Source organism: Amphibalanus amphitrite, unplaced genomic scaffold (genome assembly GCF_019059575.1).
Source record: "Amphibalanus amphitrite isolate SeventyFive unplaced genomic scaffold, NRLGWU_Aamphi_draft 000805F_arrow, whole genome shotgun sequence".
Taxonomy (NCBI): Eukaryota; Metazoa; Arthropoda; class Thecostraca; order Balanomorpha; family Balanidae; genus Amphibalanus; species Amphibalanus amphitrite.
The window spans coordinates 104,060-125,815 of record NW_024882299.1 but is presented as its reverse complement, the minus strand read 5'-3'; the positions used below and the strand labels follow the sequence as shown (position 1 = coordinate 125,815).

General features: G+C 47.7%; 2 protein-coding genes and 1 long non-coding RNA gene across 4 annotated transcripts in view; 1 reads left to right on the top strand and 2 right to left on the bottom strand.

The window, feature by feature from the left end:
• Window positions 1-1,007: 1,007 nt before the first annotated feature.
• LOC122366419 lies at window positions 1,008-2,156 on the bottom strand. The gene is made up of 3 exons (XR_006253884.1): window positions 2,020-2,156; window positions 1,389-1,703; window positions 1,008-1,062 (listed from the first exon to the last, which is right to left on the bottom strand). It is a non-coding gene; the product is annotated as an uncharacterized LOC122366419 (long non-coding RNA).
• Window positions 2,157-2,556: 400 nt separating this feature from the next.
• Window positions 2,557-10,312, top strand: LOC122366421 (E3 ubiquitin-protein ligase CBL-like). Its single transcript, XM_043338667.1, has 6 exons — window positions 2,557-3,342; window positions 5,176-5,322; window positions 6,867-6,998; window positions 8,192-8,408; window positions 8,894-9,034; window positions 9,521-10,312. Exons 1-6 carry the CDS (start codon window positions 2,816-2,818, stop codon window positions 9,722-9,724), a joined length of 1,368 nt encoding a protein of 455 aa, XP_043194602.1. The 5' UTR covers window positions 2,557-2,815; the 3' UTR covers window positions 9,725-10,312.
• Window positions 10,313-11,429: 1,117 nt separating this feature from the next.
• Window positions 11,430-21,756, bottom strand: part of LOC122366420 (vang-like protein 1) — a 91,438-nt gene continuing 81,111 nt past the window's right edge. For both annotated transcript variants that reach the window (XM_043338666.1, XM_043338665.1), the window contains exon 5: window positions 11,430-12,615. In XM_043338666.1, coding sequence (XP_043194601.1) covers window positions 12,188-12,615 — 428 coding nt within the window. In that variant the 3' untranslated portion in view covers window positions 11,430-12,187. The remainder of the gene's footprint in view (window positions 12,616-21,756) is intronic.

The following is a 21,756-nucleotide window of genomic DNA, read 5'->3' as shown; positions in this document are numbered from 1 at the left end:
GTAGTCTCGCTCCCACTCGGGTAGCGGTACGAAGTCGGCCTCCTTGTTCAGCACGTGGGTGACGCCGTGCTTGCTGATCGTGAAGTACTCCTCTGGGTCGATCGCCGAGTAGGGCGCCACCCTGGCCAAAGCAACCAGCTCGGGTTAGTGCCGTCTACGTAGGTACCGTTAGAGACTAGAATCATACTTCAACTAACTGATACAACGATAATCATAAATAGATCGAAATGAACTACGAATATCGGCTAAAAGACATTATTATGAAAAGAATGTCACTGGGCCTGCGCCCACTCATACTCGGGATGCAGATTATCAGCCGTTCCCGAGGCACCAACTCGTCAACGCTTACAGTTATCGTCGCCTGGTTTAGCATCTATTCTGCAATATAACTATTATGCACCACGGATCCCATCTTTTCCCACTCCCCGCGCGGCGGCGGACTCACTTGAGGCAGTAGTAGTGCCGCTCCACGGCGTACGTCGGCACTGACGCCACCAGGTAGAAGAAGCCGACGCGTGCGTCCTTTCGGACCTTATCAATAATGCAGGCCACGTCCTGGGGCACCTCGTCCAGCTGCACGGAGCCGGCGCTCAGCTCGGTGGAGGCCGAGGTGCCGGAGCTCTCAGAGGCGGCTCCGGCACCTACCGAGCTCAGCCGGGAGCCGGCCGGCCGCTGCTCGCTGCCGCGGCCCGACACGGCTGCCAGACAAACGGGACAGGTGCGGGGGTTGAAACAGACTTTCGGGAGGAAGGAAGTCGCATGCAAAAGCCTATTAAAATATATACATATGCTCTCGCTGGCACATAGGTCCATGCCAGGCTGTGGGAAGGGTCTGTTTCAGCCACAATGACGCATTCCGATACGTGTATATATCGAGAATGCGATGCTATCAGCAGAACGTCATTCATGTCAGTGGTGGCCCGTATTTCGTTTTGTTTACTTACCGACAGAAGATGTGTGTTTCGTCTTAGTCTTGGTTTTCTTCGAAGAAGCTTTGAGAATGTCTTCGTAAGACGCGCAGCCGTGACCGCGCTTGCCACTTCGGATTTGTCCGGGCCATTCCTGTGCATGGATCGGGGTATTAGCTGGATACGGTGGAATCGGTGATGGTTTCATCTTCACGTAACGGAACAAAGTTTAATGGAGTCGTCGTTAAAATGCATAGTTGTTTTCGAAAGTCGATGCTATCCACGCCAGTCATATTTCTACGTCAAGTAGTTACTCAATGTCAATGTCAGCTACACTTTTTCTGATATGGTCTATCGGAGATATGGGAAGGACGGTGAAAGGACGAAAACATCCTTACGACCTGCGAATAAAGATGAATGCATCTTTTAACCGTGCAGTTGATATGCGTCGAGAAGTGCGATCGGCGAGGATCATCTCACCAGTGGCGATAGCTGGAAGGGTCGGGTCGATTTCTTTCCCGGTGCAATAGCTCCGGGAGCTCGCGGGAGCCGCAGCGGGTCCTGTCTTAGTCGCTCCTTGAGACCGGGTGGCACCAGCAGCCGCTCCTGCAGCTGACGCGCCATGGCCGGGTTTGTCGGTGGCAAGTACGGCAGACCCAGGGAGCGTGCCGAGGCCCCCGAGCTGCCATGCGACGGGCCGCCGCTGCCGCCGGAAGGATCTCGACGTGGCATCTCCGACAGTCTTCTGTCTCCCGACATCGCTCCCGAACTTGATCAGGACTGGACACGATCAAGCTGAAGAGAGAGAGAGAGAGAGAGAGAGAGAGAGAGAGAGAGAGAGAGAGAGAGAGAGAGAGAGAGAGAGAGAGAGAGGGGGGAGAGCTTGGTAAAAAAAGAACATCCTGGACTATTACAATGTCGGTCTCGCTGATTGCCTGGTAAAATTTATCTACCCCTATTGGTATATAGGGCCTTGCCCCTATTCAAAATGGTTCCCAAAAGACAACATGACAATGACATCATGAAGGTCTCACATATCAAATCAAGTAAATCATAAAAGTCAGGGAAAAGCCCGAACACAGATCGTCGATGGAGTCCAACGAATACCTACATGACATGACATGTTGATGTGCAGATGATCCAATCCGAAACGATAAATATACTATGCTTCTTCTTCCAGTGATGCACAAATCCAAAAAGTCTTGGCCCTCGGGAAATGCCCCAGAGCACCGGGAACACCGTTTTCCATTGGCTTCCGGCTTGGCTTACGAGGCTTTCCAAGCAAGTTTCCGCAAGGCCGTATAAGTTAAGAGTTTCCGGCCATCAGCTGTTCAATGTAAATATTGACGTTGCCATAGCGACACGCTCCGCCCACCAAGTAATTAGCTGCAAAATGTTGCTGGTAACTTTGAATGTCTTTGCTCTAAGCTTGAAAATGCTAGCGGTGCCTGACTTAAAGATATTTTTTGTTTTTTCTTAATCATTACATGAGAGTCGCTATTTTGAATGACCATTGCGTGTTTGGGTGAAAGCAGAGGGGTCAAGGCGTTTGAAAACCTGCTGCAAATTTGTGATACAATTAGGCATCCTTGACTCCAAGACAATTGCGGCATTTATGGATTTCGACAAGCGCTGAGAAAGCGGCGGGTGTTGTGTGTGTGAGAGCGCGGGGGTATAATTGGTTGATTAACTGAGTTATAATTTATATTGTTTGCAGTGTGAATCAGCTGGGATAGGCTGCAGTGCATATTGATACAAAATATTTCTTTGTCCAGCTATAATTCTGCTTTCAAAGCCAGTTAACTTGACATGAAGGAAGCATATTTTCTCTCAACAGTGTCGTATCACTGAAGCTGGAAGCTTTTGAAAAGCCCATTTGATACATTTTCCGGAGTCACACAAATAAAATGGCTTTGACAAGACCTAGTTCCAAATCATCACTTATGAGTAAGATTCATGGCGCTATTGCTGACAAGATGGGACCACCGAGATTGATCATTGAAAGGAGGACAATAGAGAAGACGTATAAGCTCATGGATAGAGTAGTCAAACTCTGCCAGCATCCAAGAATGAATCTGAAGAACTCTCCACCTTTTTTGTTGGATATTCTGCCAGACACTTACACACATTTGAAGGAGATATGCAGCCGCTATGAAGATCTGGAAGTTCTCAACAACAATGAGTACTTCAGGGTCTTCATTGAGAATCTGATGAAAAAGTGTCGCCAAGCAGAAAAGCACTTTAGGGATGGAAAGGAGCAAATGTATGATGAGAACTCTGTGTACAGGAGGAATCTCACAAAGCTGTCTCTCGTGTTCTCACACATGCTCTCGGAGCTGCGTGCAATATTCCCAGAACATGTGTTCATGGGTGACCAGTTCAGAGTCACAAAGAGTGATGCAGCAGACTTCTGGAAGATGTACTTTGGAGAAAGGTAAACCTTATTGCTTGTTTACTTATTACTTATTCTTACTAGTTTCTACCTGAATTTAATAACTCAGTAGGCGGAACTATGGTCAAGCGTACCCATTTTCGGGAACGCATTTTCGTTCCCATGTTTGGGAACGATAAACCCAAATATGGGAACGCCATGTAGGCATTATTTAAAACAAGAAAAAGAACCGTTAAATGACGTCCAAAAAATATAAAACGATCGTGAACCGCCTGATAGTTGTCTCAATATTGTTGGGAAAGAGTTTGATATTGTAAGGCCCATCGTAGTTTCAAATCGTTCCCCTATTTCTAAAGCAGTCCATCACCCGGGCCGCGAGCCCAAATTTGGGAACGCTCTCGTACACTGGCGCTGCAAGCGTTCCTTATTATGGGAACGGCGTACCCAAAATTGGGAACGATTTCACCGACGCCTTTCAGGGGCTCTTTTCATTAACAAGCATCACGTCCAACGCCGCAAATTATTGTTAACGCAACAATCATCAGATGACCTTTCCGGCAAGACCGTTGCATGTTTCGCCCGGTCTTCTGCGCTTTTATTCCCGTCGATCTCGCAGCGGGCACGCCCCCCTCTGCAGGATTACGTAATCCACAACGCTCAGCGATGTTCAACAAGGTCTTCCATACCTATATCCACCGTCCGCGCCGAGGGTGGAGACATGTCAAGCACCTGTCTGCTAATCACCGAGAGTTGACGAGCACAAGAAGTATCCAAAAATGGGAACGCTGAATATGTTACACCCGTTACACCCTCAAAACACCTAGTCCCAATGAAAATCTAGTTTTTTTCTTTCTTAATGAGTGTAAGTGGCAAAAGGCCTGGTAGGATGGGCACGAGGAATGATCGAAATCAGCATAAAAATTATAAATAAGCCACACAGAGCGACCTATATCAGAGAAAATCCCCCCAAACGATCATGCTTAGAAACGCCGAAGACAAAAACCACGCTCATGACGCTGCTTATAAAACAACGCTAAACAGCTAGCATCCAAATAAAATATGTCTTTCAGGACTGATAAAATACAGCTGAATGATTTTAAACCACTGAAACTGAGTTTACAACAGTAGTTCGGTAAAATCACTGACGTTCCACGCGGTCGATCGCCCCGACACCAAAAGTCAACAATATTACCTCGGGACTGTCCGCGTGTTCGCTTGCATATGTCAGCATCTGGTGTCGCTAGAATGAAACTTCATAACCAGGCGAAAATTATTATACTTGACCTCAAAATGTAAAAAATGCTTCATTTTCCTTAAAATTGCATGCTAAATGTCATGTAACCCATATTTCCACCATTCTGCCATTTTTAAAAAATCATTAAAAATATCATTCCACGGTCAATTTCCTTGTTCCACGGTCAGATTAAAGATAACTTTATGGAGATTTAGTAGATACTTAAATCAGCGTGCACTTTTTTGAGACGTGATGCACTTTTGAGTTTTAGTGGGCGAACGGCCGAAAAATTGCCTTCCGTTCTCATAAATGGGAACGCCCGTTCCCATATTTGGGAACTCCGTTCCCAAAAATGGGAACGTTCCTATATTTGGGAACTCATGACCATAGTTCCGCCTACTGAACTTGAATAGTGATAATATAAAAGATGAAGAATCCATTTTTTAGTTTCTACTCAAGGTTAAGTTTTCACTTTTAATTGCAAAGCTTATTTATCATTTCAACTAGGCTTTATTCATTCTTCCGTTGGAGATCCAAGTACACTTGTGATAGAGTGTTTCAGTGTTTGGTAAGTTTGGGTTGAGTAACTATCTGTGTTATGTGCCAATCTGACTTTTTACCTACAATGACTGCTTTTTTAGGACATTGGTGCCATGGAAGGTGTTCAAAGAGCGGCTCGATGAGGTGCATCCCATCAACCCCGGGCTGGAGACAATGGCGCTGAAAACCACCATAGACCTCACCTGCAATGACTACATCTCAAACTTTGAGTTTGATGTCTTCACCAGGTAAGATAGAATGATGCTGCAAAGGATTATGCATGATGAAAGACATGTACTTAGTTTGGTGTGCTGTGCAATGAGTTATGCTGGGCTGTCCCATTCAGTCCCTGTAGAAACAAGGATTAGTTAAAAACCTTCAGGGAGGTTTATCTATACTCCAGTTACAGAAATTGTGTATTTCAGTACATTTCAGTATCTACTAAAAGGCTCTAAGCTCTATTTTTCTAGATTGTGTGCCAGATGCTTTAAGTTTTATTTACAAAGTCCAATCAGTGGAAAACTAATACTTTGGGGGTATGTGACTGTTTGCAATTGCTACCTCCTTGAGGCTTGACATTTATATACACAGTAAGAAGTGAGAAGAAATTACTGAGCCACGAACATTCTGCACAATCATCTAAGGCCCATTTCAGCTCAATCGCAACCTGCGACCTTAACCCTCGCCCGCACATGGGGGGGGTGGTTGCCACCCCCCCCCCCCAGGTAGTCTTTCTGCTCTGCACTCAACATTTTTAGAGCTATAGGGCTGATTTTTCGTATAGCTGCTCCTCTATTCTTTCTTGATGTCCACTGAAAATTTCAAGTTTCTGTGATTTTTGGTTTCGGAGATATGACCTTGTTTTTCAGGTCATGTCATGACCCAAATGGCCAATTCTCAACATCTTGCGTTTGCCATGGGCCTTGTGAGCTTTTGACACCCTGATTTCGGCCTTTTTTGCCAGTCTTACCTCCCACCTATCATGGAACATGTTGTTCGACGATGTACAGGGGTCAAGGTCAGGGTCAAGGTCAACCTAGGTCATCTAAGATAATTGCGTTTTAGGCAAGCTGAATTTACTTTTAGTGAAGTTTTTTGACTGCATTTTTGGTAAAAGCTTCTCAGATCATGATTTCATGTAATATGGACCCAAAAACAATCGGTGCACACATCAGTATACACACAGACACACACAGACATACAAACACATATAATTGACCTTGACCTAACTTGACCTGAAATGACCTCAGCAGCAAAATTCTGGTCGGGTAGTGTGACAAAGAGGTTCTAGCTGGCTTGGCACCAGAAAACAGCATCGTCATCGGTATTTGATAAGCAGCGCACTTGATATCCAACGGTGACCTAAAACAGCAACATTTTTTAGTTTGACCTGACCTGGAAGGTCAATGACTGACCTGAGAAGGTAAAACTGGGTATCATTGGATTCGTCTCTTCCCAAAGAATCTTTTTGGTCTTTACCGCTAAGCTCTATCTCCAACAGGAACGAAATGGCGCGGGGGGGGGGGGTTGCAACCCCCCCCCCATGTGCGTTCTAGGATGGGAAAATGGCATGTGCGGGCGAGGGTTAACAGAACAGAACTGGAAATTGTGATAGCTAACCTGCCAGATCCACTTGTGAGGCATGCTTAGCCTTCCCTTTGTACTGTGTAGTATGTCCACATTAAATTAATGTTTTAGGTGGACACCACCACTTTCACACCCCTGTATCGTTAATGTATCACCTTGGCTCACAGTGGCATATCCAGCTGACGTTTCCCCTCACTTCCCTCAGGCTGTTCCAGCCGTGGACCACGCTGCTGAAGAACTGGCAGATCCTGGCCATCACACACCCGGGATACGTGGCCTTCCTCACCTACGACGAGGTGAAGGCCAGGCTGCTCAATTTCAAGGACAAGCCCGGCAGGTGAGGCACCGCTAGAGGAGTAGGCTGCTCAATATCTTCAGCATGTTGTTGAAGGAAGGGTTAATTTGGTGACGCGAAAATGCTCGCATTCGCTTTGTTATGGCCAAACGACGCGTCTGTGGGCATGTTCTACTGTGATAGAGGCTCATAAAATTTCGAGCCATTCCGCGCGGAAAGTGAGCTTTCGCAGGCCACGCCGATTAAACTCGCTGTCTTGAACAGCTGTTTTAATTTTGATGACATGTTCTGCATTGCATGCCTACTATCTGCCATATATATTTTCAAATATCATAAGCACATGCACCGAGCGTTGAACGCTCGCGTGGTGTCGCCTTCTCGACAGTGTTTTTTTTTTTTTGTACTGACAGTTTTTCTGGCCAGGCTATCGTTAATCTGAGAGGAACTTAATGTTTTGTTTTATAACTCTATTCGCTTGCTGTTTATTTCATGATTCATGAAGCGCAGATCTCATCACCTTCCTGTCCTTCCTAGTTCCAACGTCTGCAACGTGCATTCGATTTACATTTTACATTACTGCCTTAGTTCCGTCGTTCCGTATCTGCTGTTAAATTATGCATGCCGAGTAGTTGGGCAGAGCGTGAAACCGAATTCCAAAGCTATGATGTCAATATGCCGAGCCGCACTAAATATGTTACGATAGTGGTTTATTGTTTGTTGCAGAGCTGTAGCTTTTTTTCTGCTGGGCTATTCAAATGTTCAAAAAGTAGGGCTGCCCTTTGTGCAGTTGTGCTGAACATGCTCTTGTTGGGGAAGTAAGGATAACGAGATGCCTTTTCCTTTTCCTGTGGTTGTGTGACATGAATGTTTTTCAGTTGTGATTTGGTGGTAGCTGCATTCTTGACCCTGGCCTCCCGGTAGTGGCACTATTTCCTCGAAGCTGCACTGGTTCTCGCTTGGTGCCAGACCCAGATTAATTCCCCATCATATCCTCTCTTTCTACACTTGCATCTACCACCATAAAATATTATGCATTATGTCGTGGTAATTGTTTACTCTGTGTCGTAGCCACTAAAGGCACCATATGCCCTTAACATAATAAGTCACATGACCACTGAGCCCGCCAACCCGCTCCCGCCGTTTACAGCTACGTGTTCCGTCTGAGCTGCACCCGAATGGGTCAGTGGGCCATCACACTAGCACTGCGTTACCATCCCCTCCCGCCTGTGTTACAGCTACGTGTTCCGTCTAAGCTGCACCCGACTGGGTCAGTGGGCCATCGGCTACGTCACCACAGACGGCAGTATCCTCCAGACGATCCCGCAGAACAAGAGCCTGTGTCAGGCCCTGCTGGACGGTCACCGGGAGCGGTTCTACCTGTACCCGGACGGACAGGATGAGAACCCAGACCTGTCGTGGGCCGTACAGGCCACGCCGGAGGACCACATCCGGGTGAGAGCGCGGGACTGATTTTATTGTGTGTGATTGAGAGGGATAGGCATAGGAGGCAGTTTTACTGTGCGAAAGCTTGGGAGACGGGGTCGTCAGTCACACGGGTGGATGTGCACTTTGGTGAATTCGTCGGAGTCTGGCTGAAAAAAAGGTTTAATGGATCCATTCGATGTTACTGATCGCGCCTATTATTCTATGCACCGCGGAGCGTCCTGCATCTTGCTTTTACCATGATTCCAGAAAATGTGTGTTGGAAGAGCAGGGAGAGTGTGAGATCCGCTAGCCCATTTTCGGTGTGGTAAGTGTGTGGTTGAATTTTCGGTGTTGTTTGTGTGAAGTTGATCCAGAAACAGTACATGTCAAGTCCCAATGAATCCCACACCCCTTTCCGGCTGATCATCGCCTATTTCGAAGCATTATGGGCTCCACGTGCCCTGTCTATCCGTAAAACGAGCGACACGAACACTTTTTTATGCCGTTTTCAGGTGACGCAGGAGCAGTACGAACTGTACTGCGACATGGGCAGCACGTTCCAGCTATGTAAGATCTGCGCCGAAAACGACAAGGATATCAAGATCGAGCCGTGCGGACACCTGCTCTGCACACCCTGTCTGCAGTCGTGGCAGGTGGGCTGAGGGGTGGGGTGTTAAATTTCTAGGGACGAAAAATTATCTCCAGAGGTGCAATTGTTCAATTCCACCCAGCGCTTTTAGAATGGGACCTGAACGTGGTAGAATTGATTGCGGTCAGTCCCTGTCCAGTTGTGACAGTTTGATCCACCCTTATAATGACTTGTCTTTTTTAGAATTGGCTGGTCCTTGTGAGCTTTAACAGTGTCATGTTTGTGTCCTTTGCCTTTAATGAGCTATGCTATTGACTCATTGGGCATCTTTGGGTCAGCCTGACATCTCTATATGACTTTGATACTGTAAACGGCATCATTTACGTTACGAGTTCGTGACATTGCTGTTCGTCGTTGGAAGTGTATTGCCATTGTTCGTCGTAGAAAGTGTTTTACCATTCCCTCATATGTACGTGTATTGCTATGTCGAGTGTCTTGGGGCTACTGCGCCTCTCGAATGTTCCGGTAACCTGTCTGCGCGCTCCTGCAGGACTCTGAGGGCCAGGGCTGCCCGTTCTGCCGAGCCGAAATCAAGGGCACCGAACAGATCGTCGTCGACGCTTACGACGCCAGCCGGGCGAGAGCGCGCGTGCGTCGACTGCGTCGCGACTGCCCGCTGCCACCGCCGCCGCCGCCACCCCTGCCGCCGCACCCGTCCTCACACGCCGCCTCCAACAGCCAGCAGCTCTCGTGACGGCCCGCCGCCTGCCGGCCGCGTCTCGAAACCAAAGTGTCCGCCCGGCCGCCGCACGGCGCTGGCGTCGGGCGGCCTGCCCACTTGTTAGCCTTGTTCAATACGCTTAGTACTTACGGCGCGATTCGCGCGGCCGGTGGAGATGGAAGCCACGACACGGCACTGGGGATGTATCAGGACAGTATGATGGACAGCTTGGCCGTTCGGCAGTCTACTGGGGGACCCAATGGTGGACGAACTATTACCTACTGCCGGATGCCAGAAAACTGGAGACAAGCGACGCTGTGGCATAATCTGATCGTGGCGAGTGCGACATTTTTCCATAATGATCTGCTGTGAAGGCTCATCAGTGTGATCGTTGCGCTGGTTTGACGTGTGGCGTGGGCCAGGCGGTCTCGGGATGCCTCGGCTGTCTGGTCCGTATCCAGCCGTCTCAATTCGTGCTGGGGGATGACTTGAGCACCTGCTCTCGGTGTCTACGTGGTGTATCATGCAAGTTGTACGGCGTGGGCCTGCCCTGGCTACAGGAGTCGTGGGGTCTCGCTCGGCTACGCACTGTGCTATAGACGGGAATGAGGGACCGAAATTGGGTAAACTAGATCACCAAATCGACACCTGCTTGCGGTCGCCACTGCTCTCTACTTGCCTTGGTCGGCCCTGCTGGGATCCGGACAAGAAACACGTTTAGTTTCTTTAGAAATGCTCAGCAGTGTGTTATTTTTGTCACAACCCAGCTGTCGGTTCTTTGCCAGTCGGGATTATGTTAGTGCTGTCCTTGGGTCAAGAAGAAAATCAGACCCAGGAGATGAGATTTTGTCATTTTCCATGAAAATGATGATCGTGTAAGGAATCTAGGACTAGTAAACCGAAAAGCCGCGTATGCCCACCGCAGATATGTAAAGAACTGGAAGCTTTCGTTCAAGGTTCGGGATATGTCCTCTGTGAAATCGCCTAATTTTGGTGGCTCTACCGCTCACTGCTCGGCTCTTCCCTCGCTCCGAGCGATTAGCCACAATCTGATCCATTCGCCGTCGTATTCGCTATCTCGTTTTGTCACAGTTTATCAGGTCCTTGGCTGTCTGTATGGGTGATGTCGTATTTTTGCTATCCTCGTCGCTCGCGCCGGGTCTGTTGCCTTTCCGCTGCGCCGCCGTATAGTCGACTACAGATTGATGTTCCACTTTTCACAGACAATTATTTGCCTGGGGTGGTAGGCTGTGCCGCATCACACGGGCTGAGTTCACAAATTATAGCTTTGTCCCAATGCTCACAATCGACACGCTTAATTGCGTGATAAACGGCACAACTTAGATCTCCGGTCAACTGATAGCTTCTGAGGAGTGGGAACATCATTCTGTAGTCGACTTTACGCTGTTACTGCAATGTGGCGTCTGTCAGTGCTCGTTTTGGGACGCCCCGCCGCTCTTTGACCGGTCCATGAGTGTTCTCGAGAGTGGACAGTTGGGCTCCCGTTCCAGTGCACTGTTCAGATGCGAGGCCGATTTCTCAGAGATGCTGCATATTAGTATGGTGCGGGCGCGGAAGCAGCGCTGTTGTTTAGTTGTGTGTATGTGACCGGGTTCTGTATGTATCTCTGGTGATCTGAGTGTGAATCCTGGGACGATCTGAGTGAATTCTGGGGTGCTCTGAGTGAATCCTGGGACGATCTGAGTGAATACGGGCATGCGCGTGAGATTCTACGAGAGGAGAAGCCATCCATTATATTTGTACAAATGGACATCAATATACAAATATTCTTGTACAGAAACTCACATTGTCTGGGGCAAACGAGACAAATCATGCGATCAAAACAAAGTCACGGTGAACTAGTAAAAACAGTTATACCACTCAGCACATGAACAAAAATCATGCAACACTTCATCGCTATCGAGAACACCGAGATGAGCAGTCTGGCTCCTAGCACTGCCACCCTGCCGTCTGACGGCCAAGTGCCGTCCGCCATTCCACTGAGCGCGAGCTAAGCACAGAAACTGGCCCTAGTTGGTGTCTGGGTAAGAGGGGAAGTACTGTCGGAGACCTAGAAACGTTGTAGGAAAACTGTCCAAGTAGCGTTATAACGCTGAGGGGTGGCACACTATCTATGGGGCAATTAGAACAGGTAGGGAGCCTCGAGACTGGTCCGACTGCGGGGTTTATCTGAATTCACTGCTGACTGGTGACCCGGCGCCCGGGCGGTGCGTGTGACAGCTCATGACTCGGTTCGTAGTCACCTCCCGGCGATCCCCGTCGCCCTCGATGATATGTGACATCAACAAACGATGACCTCGTGAACATGATCCGTCGCGGGCAGGTCGGCCTTCCAAACAGGGAGCACCGCTCAAAGCACACCGAACGCGTCTCACATCCACGCGGGCGACAAACAAACGCAACGCACGCGGCAGGCATCACATAAATAAACGAGCGCACGGCGGGCGCCTCTCCCCCTCCCCTCCCTTCCCCCGGTTACACTGACGTCTCGCTGCTGAGACGTAGCACGAATTTGTTGCACTTTGGGTCTATGATCTCCTCTGTGATGTTGAAGTGCGGCAGCTTCACCACGGTACAGAGTAGGGACACGTCGTGCTGGCGCAGCTGGAACAGCGTACCCTCAGCCACAGGCCGAGAGAGTAACGTGTCACATACCAGCGCCCAGCTCTGTACCGGCCGCGCCTCTCGCTCGCCCTCCAGCACCGGCGCCGGCGCCAAGTAGCGCTCGAGGAAGGCGCGCGGCGCCAGGTCGTGCGCCAGACACTGCGCCAGGTGCGCCAGGATCGCCTCCATGGTGTGGCGCGGCTGCTGGCGGGTGACGCGCAGGTACTTCTGCAGCGGCCGGGCCATGGTCGGGAAGATGGCCTGTGCCGCCTCGTGCGGGTCCATCGGGATCGCCGGACCTGGGGGAGAGACAGCAGAGGGTTTGTTAAACACTGGGTAGTGAGCATTCCTCTAAGTGAAAGCCTAACCGGCCAGTCCCAAGCTCAACGCTTCACACGAGAAGCAATCGATGAAACTGATGACGCGATGAAACTTCTCGAATGCGAGAAGCAATCGATCAATAAAACTGTTCGACAACTCTTTATCACAGGGGCGGCGGATTCGGGGGGGGGGGGGGGCAGGGGGGCAGCTGCCCCCCTGGCAAAATCGTGGGGGGCAAAAGTATCTTTTTGCCCCCCCCCCCCATAATTTGTGACAAAGCTTAGACAAGAAACCATATACCTGATTATTCTGTTCGATCATCTGAAGATGTAACCAGATGCCCATATACTTTCATACGTTGCCTTTCTTAACCCGCGCCCCAGTGGCGGTCTCAGCCAACTTCGCCCTAGTGAGGGGGGGCATATGTTACCACCCACCTCTAACTCAAAAACTAAGAGGGCTAGAAAGACGCGGTAAAAAGCAGTCGATAGCTCTCAATGCTTACGTTTGAAAGTATTTCAGTCATTTTTCACCTTAGAGCAATATTGGGGTCACCAGAGGTCATCAAAGGTCAAAATTTGCCAATTGTCATTATATTTTTCAGAAAACATGCCGCTATCTCAGGAACTATGGTAGCTAGAATAACGCAGGGAAAAGCAATCGATAGCTTTTGAACTCTTCTTTTGAAAAGGTTATTATCAATATTGACCTCAGGTCAACGGTTTGGCCTCCAGAGGGCAAAAAGTCCAAAAATAGCTGTTTTTACAAAAAGTGTTTTTCGACAATAACTTTCGACTACCAAAAGCCACGACATTTCTATTGCCAGAATCGTGTTCCTCTCGCCGAGACGCGTCGAATGAACTATAATTTGACCTTGAAAGGTCAAGTTGAAAATTTGACCTCAGGTCAAGGTCATGACCTTACCGGAAAAGGTCATGTTGCATATCAGTCGATGCGTCTCAACAAGGCAAACACAATGAGACCATCCCCAGCGTTCTATCTCTTTCCAATCGCGAGTTATTGGCAAAAAACTGTTTGTAGCCTCAAGTGACCTCGGATGACCTGTCTAGAGGCTATCAGCAAAAATGACGCCTTGGTCATCACGAGTGGACTAAATCATTGTGATTCTGAAATATTTTGACTGTTCCGATGCGTACACACGGATCTAGAGGCATTTTCATTTTTCTCCATTGACTTGCAATGGAAAGGTTTCGCCACTGACCTGACCTTAGGTCACGGATATAAAAAATCCGAGATATACAACTTGTAGGCGCCCATAACAGCATGCAATCCACCAAGTTTGAAACCTTTCTGACCAGACTTGTGATCAGCTCAGTTGAGCCGGCTCAAAAATCAGCTCAGCTCATGAGCCGGCTCAACATTTTGCCAAATTGTTGAGCTGTGAGCTGAGCCGGCTCAGTAATGCATTGAGCTGAGCTGCTGTCTGAGCTGAGCTGAATGAGCTTGAGCTGAGCTGAGCTGAGCTGAGCTGAGCTGAGCGAGCTGAGCTGAGCTGAGCTGATTGAGCTGAGCGAGCTGAGCTGAGCTGAGCTGAGCTGAGCTGAGCTGATTGAGCTGAGCTGAGCTGATTGAGCTGAGCTGAGCTGAGCGAGCTGAGCTGAGCTGAGCGAGCTGAGCTGAGCTGATTGAGCTGAGCTGAGCTGAGCGAGCTGAGCTGAGCTGATTGAGCTGAGCTGATTTAGCTGAGCTGAGCTGATCCAGTTCTAATTCTTTTCAGTTCATGCTTGGAAATTAACTCAGGATTTGATGCTTCAGCTATGAGCTAGCTATGGAGTGAGCAATTACACTGCCTTCGTGATCGCACTTAAAAATATCAAAACTCTAAAGAAATCAATATTAATCACTAATCAAACTTAATTTATTTCATCCATATTGCATGGAAATTGGAAGACCAGGGTCTTGGCCAATTTACAGGCTAATACAGCCAGTCTCAAGTTTCAAGTCTGACTGCAAGATGAATACCTACTGTCAGGCTTTGATGCTTCGCTTTGAGACTCTGCTCCGCAATGTACAATTCAGCATTCTTCAATTTGTTATTTAAGCAGTTATTTAAATTAATTTTATCAATAAGGGTTCTTACCTCTGCATAAAATATTTACAATTAGGAATTAGCAAATAATGTTCCTCTTCGTTGGTTGAATGTGGGCTAAGCAACCATATCCTATTGAAAGTGGGGTGGGGCAGAGGCGCTAACTGGAACTCTCACCTTCTGAATATGGGAAAAGCTCCCTTATTCACACGCCGACTATGAATTCTAATTGTGTTGACATTGCCTTGGTTGAGATCAGGTGGTGTTGGTTTCACTGATAACAGCACGCTGCTATCACACGTGTCAAATGGGGTTTCCATGGAGATATAAACAAACTCTTATCTCCAAGTTCCAACACTACCCCAAAATGTAACGTCAGCTCCTGGCAGGGTGCCAAGAGCGGATGGCGGCGTGGGCGTGCTGATCTCGGCCGTGAAACACCGCCTAGTTGAGATGATTCCATGGCGTTTTTTTCGTCTAGCAGATTTTCGTCCGCAGATTTTCGTCCGACTTTTCTTCGTCTGGCATTTTTTCGTCTGTACATTTTTTCGTCTGTAAACTTTTTCGTCCAGACTTTTTTCGTTCGTATATTTTGAACTTATATGTTATGAACATGCGGGTGCACACTCTGATAACATGTGATAACACTGCCAAGAACAGTCCATTTCATGTAACTATAGTCTGAGTCCAAGTAGACGCACGACTCGCAAAGTCTCAAGGTCTTAATGAGCTTATCTCTTTTGCCCATTGTGTAAGTTGCCTCGCTCCTTGTTAGAGGAGACTTACTTATGTGCCAAGAGTTGGTCTGTTTTTTAACCCTCGCCCGTATTGGTGTTTTTCCAGCCACGAACGTATAAGGGGGGGGTCCACTGGACCCCCCCCTTGCCGTTTCGCCCCTGATCGAGCTAGAGCTTCGCGGAAAAAACGAGCGTGCTGCCCGCGACGAGAGGAAGCCGATGATACCCATTTTTAACCCGCGCCCTGGTGGGGGGGGGGGCTATTTTTTGCCCCCCCTCCAGACTTTTCGATATATCTCCAGAACCACTGCGCCGATCGTCACCAAACTTTCAGTACCCTCCCGGACATCAATTTTACACATTGTGACCAAAAATTTTTCCAAAGGCTATGATAGGTTGCCCGGAAATGACGTCAGAGTGACGTCATGTTCTGCCGTTTTCGACCAAAAAAAGGGTTTCGCGGGAAGAGCTGTCAGGCCTATAGCTTTGCAAATACAGAAAAATGATACAGACATAAAAGCTGTAGAATAGACAGGGCTACAAAACTGCTATCTCGGATTTTTGAAATTTTTGGATTTGACCCCCAAAAATCAAAAAAATAGATTTTTTGAATCTAATAGCCAAAAAATCCAAAAAGTTTTTTGAATTTCGAAAAAACCGGAATATATGTGATAGTCCTTACCGCCTTCTATCTACATACCAAATTTGAGATCGATACCTCTTTTTTTGGCCAAGTTATAGCGAAAAAACTGTTCAAAATTGATGACGTCAAATTTTCAAACTCAATTTGCAGCAATTCTAGACCTCGTAGCGCAAAACAAAGACCACCATTAGACTCCCCGTGACGAGCTGCATCGAATCAATACCCATTTTATGCAAAAATATCAACTTTGAAATTTGACCTTTTTTGACCTGACCTTGACCTGACCTCGACCAGAAAGTGACCTAAACCGTACCTGATGGTCTTATAACCAACACCATTGAGTTGGAAATGAAAAACTGGCCATAAAACATGCATCGCATAACCTTAGTAAAGTTGGGTTCATGTGGTGACCCTTGGTGACCTTTGGTGACCTGACCTGTGACCTGACCTGGTATGACCAGTGACCTCTAACAGCAACATATCTACTAGGCAACTGACGCCCTATCGCTGATTCCCGACAAAATGCGTTTTCCTCGGTGTTATAGCGCATTCCCTGGAAGACCCGTGAACGGTGAAACATTTCATCTTTGACCTGACCTGTGACGTCATCGGTGACCCCGAGGTCAATAAAATTTGGTTTCCCTCGACAAATTTGACAGGCCTTTCGAACGCCGTTTGAATTTTTCGGATCCGTCCAGTAGTTTCGGAGATACGAGGGGGGGGGCAAAAAATAGCCCCCCCACCAGGTCGCGTTATAAACAGACCCCACCAGGGCGCGGGTTAAGGTCCTAGGTTATCGGTTGACCTTCCAGGTCAGGTCAATGACCCAAAAGTCGGGAAAATCGGGACCTGTTAGAACGTCGTAAAACGTGGCTGCTATGGGTTTTTTCGGGGTGCTGATCACGAATATCATGTTAGCTATGATCACTGATGATGTCTTTATGCATTGAGGCCAGGTCGGGTCAGGTCAGGTCAACCAGTAAGGATTTTGCCGGGTATTCGTAGTAGCCTCTGACAGCTTCGTAACATGTTACGAAGGCACCAAAACTGCTTCGTAAATGTTCAAATGGTTGCTAAATTCGAATTCAGCTCCAAAAACTAGCCTAGAAACATGTAAAACTCGAAAAAGTGAACCGAGGTCATCAAAGGTCAATGACCTGACCTGACCTTCCGGTGACCTTGACACCCACCCTAATGCATGGGAGCAACATCATATCCCATGTTTGAACGCTTGAAACCACAAAAAGACTGCTAACGCGCGGCTAATGCGAGCCGACATACGCCGAATCACGATTCCGGCCAAACATGATCTCGAAAAGTAGGTCACAGGTCAAAGGTCATTAGGGTCAGGGTCATGAAATTTTCAGGATAGGTGTAAAATTGATTATCGCGAGGGTACTGAAAGTTTCGTCGCGATCGGCCGCTTTTTCGCGAGTTATTCGCGAAAAACAGGGGGGGTCCGTTCGACCCCCCCCCCCCCCTATACGGGCGAGGGTTAAGCATGTCCGATTTAAAAAGAACGACAGAAAGATCTAAGCGTGAATTTAACTGAGCGGAAACTGAGCTGAGCTGAATTGAGCGGAAACTGAGCTGAGCTGAACGGGAACTGAGTTGAGCTGAGCTGAGCTGAGCGGAAACTGAGCTGAGCTGAGCTGAGCGGAAACTGAGCTGAGCTGAGTTGAGCGGAAACTGAGCTGAGCTGAGCGGAAACTGAGCTGAGCTGAGCTGAGCGGAAACTGAGCTGAGCTGAGCTGAGCGGAAACTGAGCTGAGCTGAGCTGAGCGGAAACTGAGCTGAGCTGAGCTGAGCGGAAACTGAGCTGAGCTGAGCTGAGCGTGAGCGGAGCACAGCCGGTTTGAGCGGAGCGTGAGCTGAGCTGAGCCGTGGTAAACTGAGCGGGAGCTGAGCGGGAGCGGATAAAACGGAGTTGAGCTGAGCGAGCTCACTTTTTTCTTGAGCTGTCACAAGTCTGTTTCTGACAAACACTGCAGGCTGGACATGATTGCAAACTTTTTTTAGGCTTGGTCAGTTAACTTGACCTGGTGACCTGACCTGACATGACCTGGGGTCAAAAATTTCACACATTGTCCAAAATTGATGTACCAAAAGCTACCCCAAGCGGCGCGGCGCTACGCGCCGCGGTTTTTTATTCACACGCAAAAAACGCGACAGGGTGGTAACATATGCCCCCCCCCCACTGGGGCGAAGGTTAAATGGCAAGCGTTCGCGTTCAATTGAAGTTTTCCTCTCTTCAACCTAGTTTTGGAGGAATTATAAGCGTCAACGTGACGCAGCGGCAACCCAGGCCTTCAGTGACCGCTTACAGGGGCGACAGATACGGGGTGGCAAGGGAGGCATCGTCCCCTAACAAACTTTTGGAGGAGGGGCAAACGTATATTCTTGCCCCTCCATAGTTTGTGCCCTAAACATGAGGAAAATTCCCATAACCTGATATTGCAGCTATGCGCTCCTACAGTTTGTCCAACGGTGCCTTTTGAATATGTGTAAATGCTAACCATTTCCACTTTATATCATTTTTTTTTGTTGTCTTCTTAGATTCGATTTAGAAATATTTTAAGTGTGCAAGAGACGCAACTCATACCTTCAGTGGTCGTTTGCCGCTATTTTGTACCTACATACCTAAATGCCAAATCGCAAGCGAGCGGAGACGGAAGGGCTAGCCATTCGCTTGCGGGTAGTTAGGACTGATGAGCGCTCATAATAAGCCACTCCCGTGATTTTTTTTCAAGCGCAACAGTTTCCAGCGCATAAAATGGTAAACGCCGAGGTCGTACATATTGACCACATTGACCAATGCACGGTATGGTATGGCACCCAAAGGCCAGTCATCAGAGATCTGCTTTGGGCATTCGGAGGCTTGTTTGGGGCCAGTGTTAAAACTGGATGTTCAAAGTTCAGTATACGCTTTATTTCAGTTGTCACTATCAAAAAAGTAAAACTTAATTATGGAAGTTTTTGAGGGTTAGGGCACTGATCATTAGTGCCCCCCCCCCCCTCTGTCTAAAGGCTGGCTATAGAATAAAGAGCATCAAACACGAACAGTAGCGGCGGAACGGGGAATATTTGTTTCTGGTCCCTAAAAAGCTGTTTCTGGCACCTAATTGCTGATCAGCCCCAAATGCTTATTCGACCCTAATATCTGAATCTGGCACCTAATTGCTTCCACACAGCCTAAAGTTGCCAGATCGTCTAGTTGAACTCCGTATTTGCTGTTTGCTGATTCAGCACCAAAACCAAAACATCCAGCACCTATTTTATTCCACGTTTGCCTACCTAATTCGCGTAATCTTCCTGATTTTATGTATCCTAACAACATGAACGTTGCATTCGGTGATGTCAAGTGCCATTTTCGCCATTGGAGATAATGATTAATGCCATTTCTAGCCAAAAGAGAATCACAAGCCAGCTATGGTGCAGCATAGCAAGACGCTCCTATACCAGCCCGCTATGTAGAGACTAGAGATTATTGCACCCTCAGCCGTTTTAACGTGAAAAGTTTGGATCCGTCACTTCCAGCCAGGCTCTCAGGTCATAAACTGGAGTAAAGCAAAATGTCAACTCTGAACAGACATGCCACGCAACCGGCCCTCTTTTCAATATTATTAGCTTTCTGCAATCATCGTCTGACTCCATCTCGATCAAACGCAGCATCCGGTTTCTACAGGGGCGTTTGACTGACCGGCCACACAATAACCAAAAACAAAATCAAAGCTTCATGCACACATATGACATAAGTAAGAAACGGATGAAAAAGGCACAACCACGGCACAACTCTGCGCGGCAAACAACGGACAATGTCCCACGCAAGATCCCGCGTTTCTTCAGCGGCCTTGAACGGAATGAAAACATCACATTTCTTTTTTGGAGCTATTTGATGACGTCACAAAATACAATACCCGTTTTAATGGTCAAAATCGAGACAATTACTCACAAAAATGTTTCCCTTTAAGCATTACAAATAAATACTTTTAAATATTTAAATGACATTGTTTTTTCAAACAAATCAATATTATTTGCTTACTTAAACGTCATATACAATGCTGAGATCACTACGGGGCTGTCTAAGAGTGTAGCTGCACTGGCAACCTTTAGGCTAGACTCCAGGGTCATTATACCAGAGCAAAATGATTCTACCAGCCAGTAGTTCATTTTTCTACTAGATTGGTGCTACGCTCAGCATTTAGGTGCCAGATTCAGAAAAAAGAGTAGGGCGTACCGATGAATAGGTGCCAGAAACAGCTAATTAAGGTCATTTTCCATGATTGGTGCTGGTATCCACCAAATAGGTGCTGAGGACCAATTTTGGGGCGAGTCAGCTTTTAGGTGCCAGAAATAGCTTTTCTGGGACGCAATTAAATGGCGTCCCGGCGGAACACCTTCAATTAAGGGGGGGGGGGCACTGCCGACTTTTGGTCCCCTTCTTTCCATGCAACGCCCATAGGGCTAACGTTAAAATGCCAAAATCAAAGGGGGGCACGGTGCCCCGGTGCCCTCCCTGTTCCGCCGCCTATGAACACGAAAGCAAAATCTAAGGCATTTTGGAAAAATGAGTATGCCCCGCAGCGTCCGATAACTACCACCTTCCAGTGGGTCAAGCCAACAGGGCCCAAGTCTATAATGGCACTTAACGATAGCACTGACCTTGTCTCACTTTTCGTTGAAGTCTGTTCCGAATGGTTTCGGCCACAGACTGGCTGCACTGAGGTCGTTTGGTATGTGCAACTGTAATTAAAGCCACCTGAGGCGCCCTGACACCAGGCTGAAGCTGGGTTGGAAATGCTTCGTCTTTGCAGATATCACTGGCCACTGATTCTCGAGTGCCTGAACCATAGGCGCGGGAGCCGGGGGGGCAGTGGTGGCAGCTTGCCCCCCCCCCCCAACTCTGGGGCCGTGGGGGCGGTGCCCCCACAGCTTTGAGACGGAATACCACACTTTTTTGCAAATATTTTCTTTTTTTGTTGAAAAAGCCGAGGGGTGAAAAATAAGTGGCCTAAAACCGGTGAGAAAACTAGATTTGGGGGTACCCTAGGTTAATCTCTATCATGGTGTGCCCCCCCAGTCGGAAAGTAGTTCCCGCGCCCCTGGCCTGAACCGGCAGATGTCGTGGCAAAATTTGGTGTGTAATAAGTAAGTGAATAAGGACTTTACTCCACAAGAAATCGTTCGGGTCGGAGCTTTCGAATTGTATTACAAAACTTCGTCAGCGAGTCGTAATCGGGTTCGAGGGGTATCGGTCGCAAAATTCAGGACAGTTCGCAGTCGGTAGACAGTGGCATGACACAGATAGTAAAATACATGAAAAGCACGTGACATCCTATGCTAGAACTATTTAACATTTATTTAATAAAGAAAAACTAATAGCACTGTTGTACAACTCCTAAATATAAGGTGACTAAATATGAAAGCTTTCAGAAAAGTAATAAAGTGTAATAAATACCTGCATACCTTAATAAGTATACAAAGGCAATATAAGGAGAGGAAAAGGAAAAAGCTGTATAAAAAACACCTTCACACGACATGGACCACAATGAAGGGGGGGGTGATGAAATAAAAACAATGTGAATATGTGCTCAATGTAAAATACAGTCAAAAGGCATAGAAAGCCTTAACTAACAACATTAAAAGCAAAGTACAAAGTATGGTAGAAAAGTCATATAAAGTTGCCGTA

Coding starts and splice junctions, on each gene's coding strand:
- LOC122366421 (XM_043338667.1), top strand. CDS start 2,816: ATGGCTTTGACAAGACCTAGTTCCAAATCATCACTTATGAGTAAGATT. Junction 8,409..8,893: donor CGCCGGAGGACCACATCCGG/GTGAGAGCGCGG, acceptor TGCCGTTTTCAG/GTGACGCAGGAGCAGTACGA. Junction 9,035..9,520: donor CCTGTCTGCAGTCGTGGCAG/GTGGGCTGAGGG, acceptor GCGCTCCTGCAG/GACTCTGAGGGCCAGGGCTG.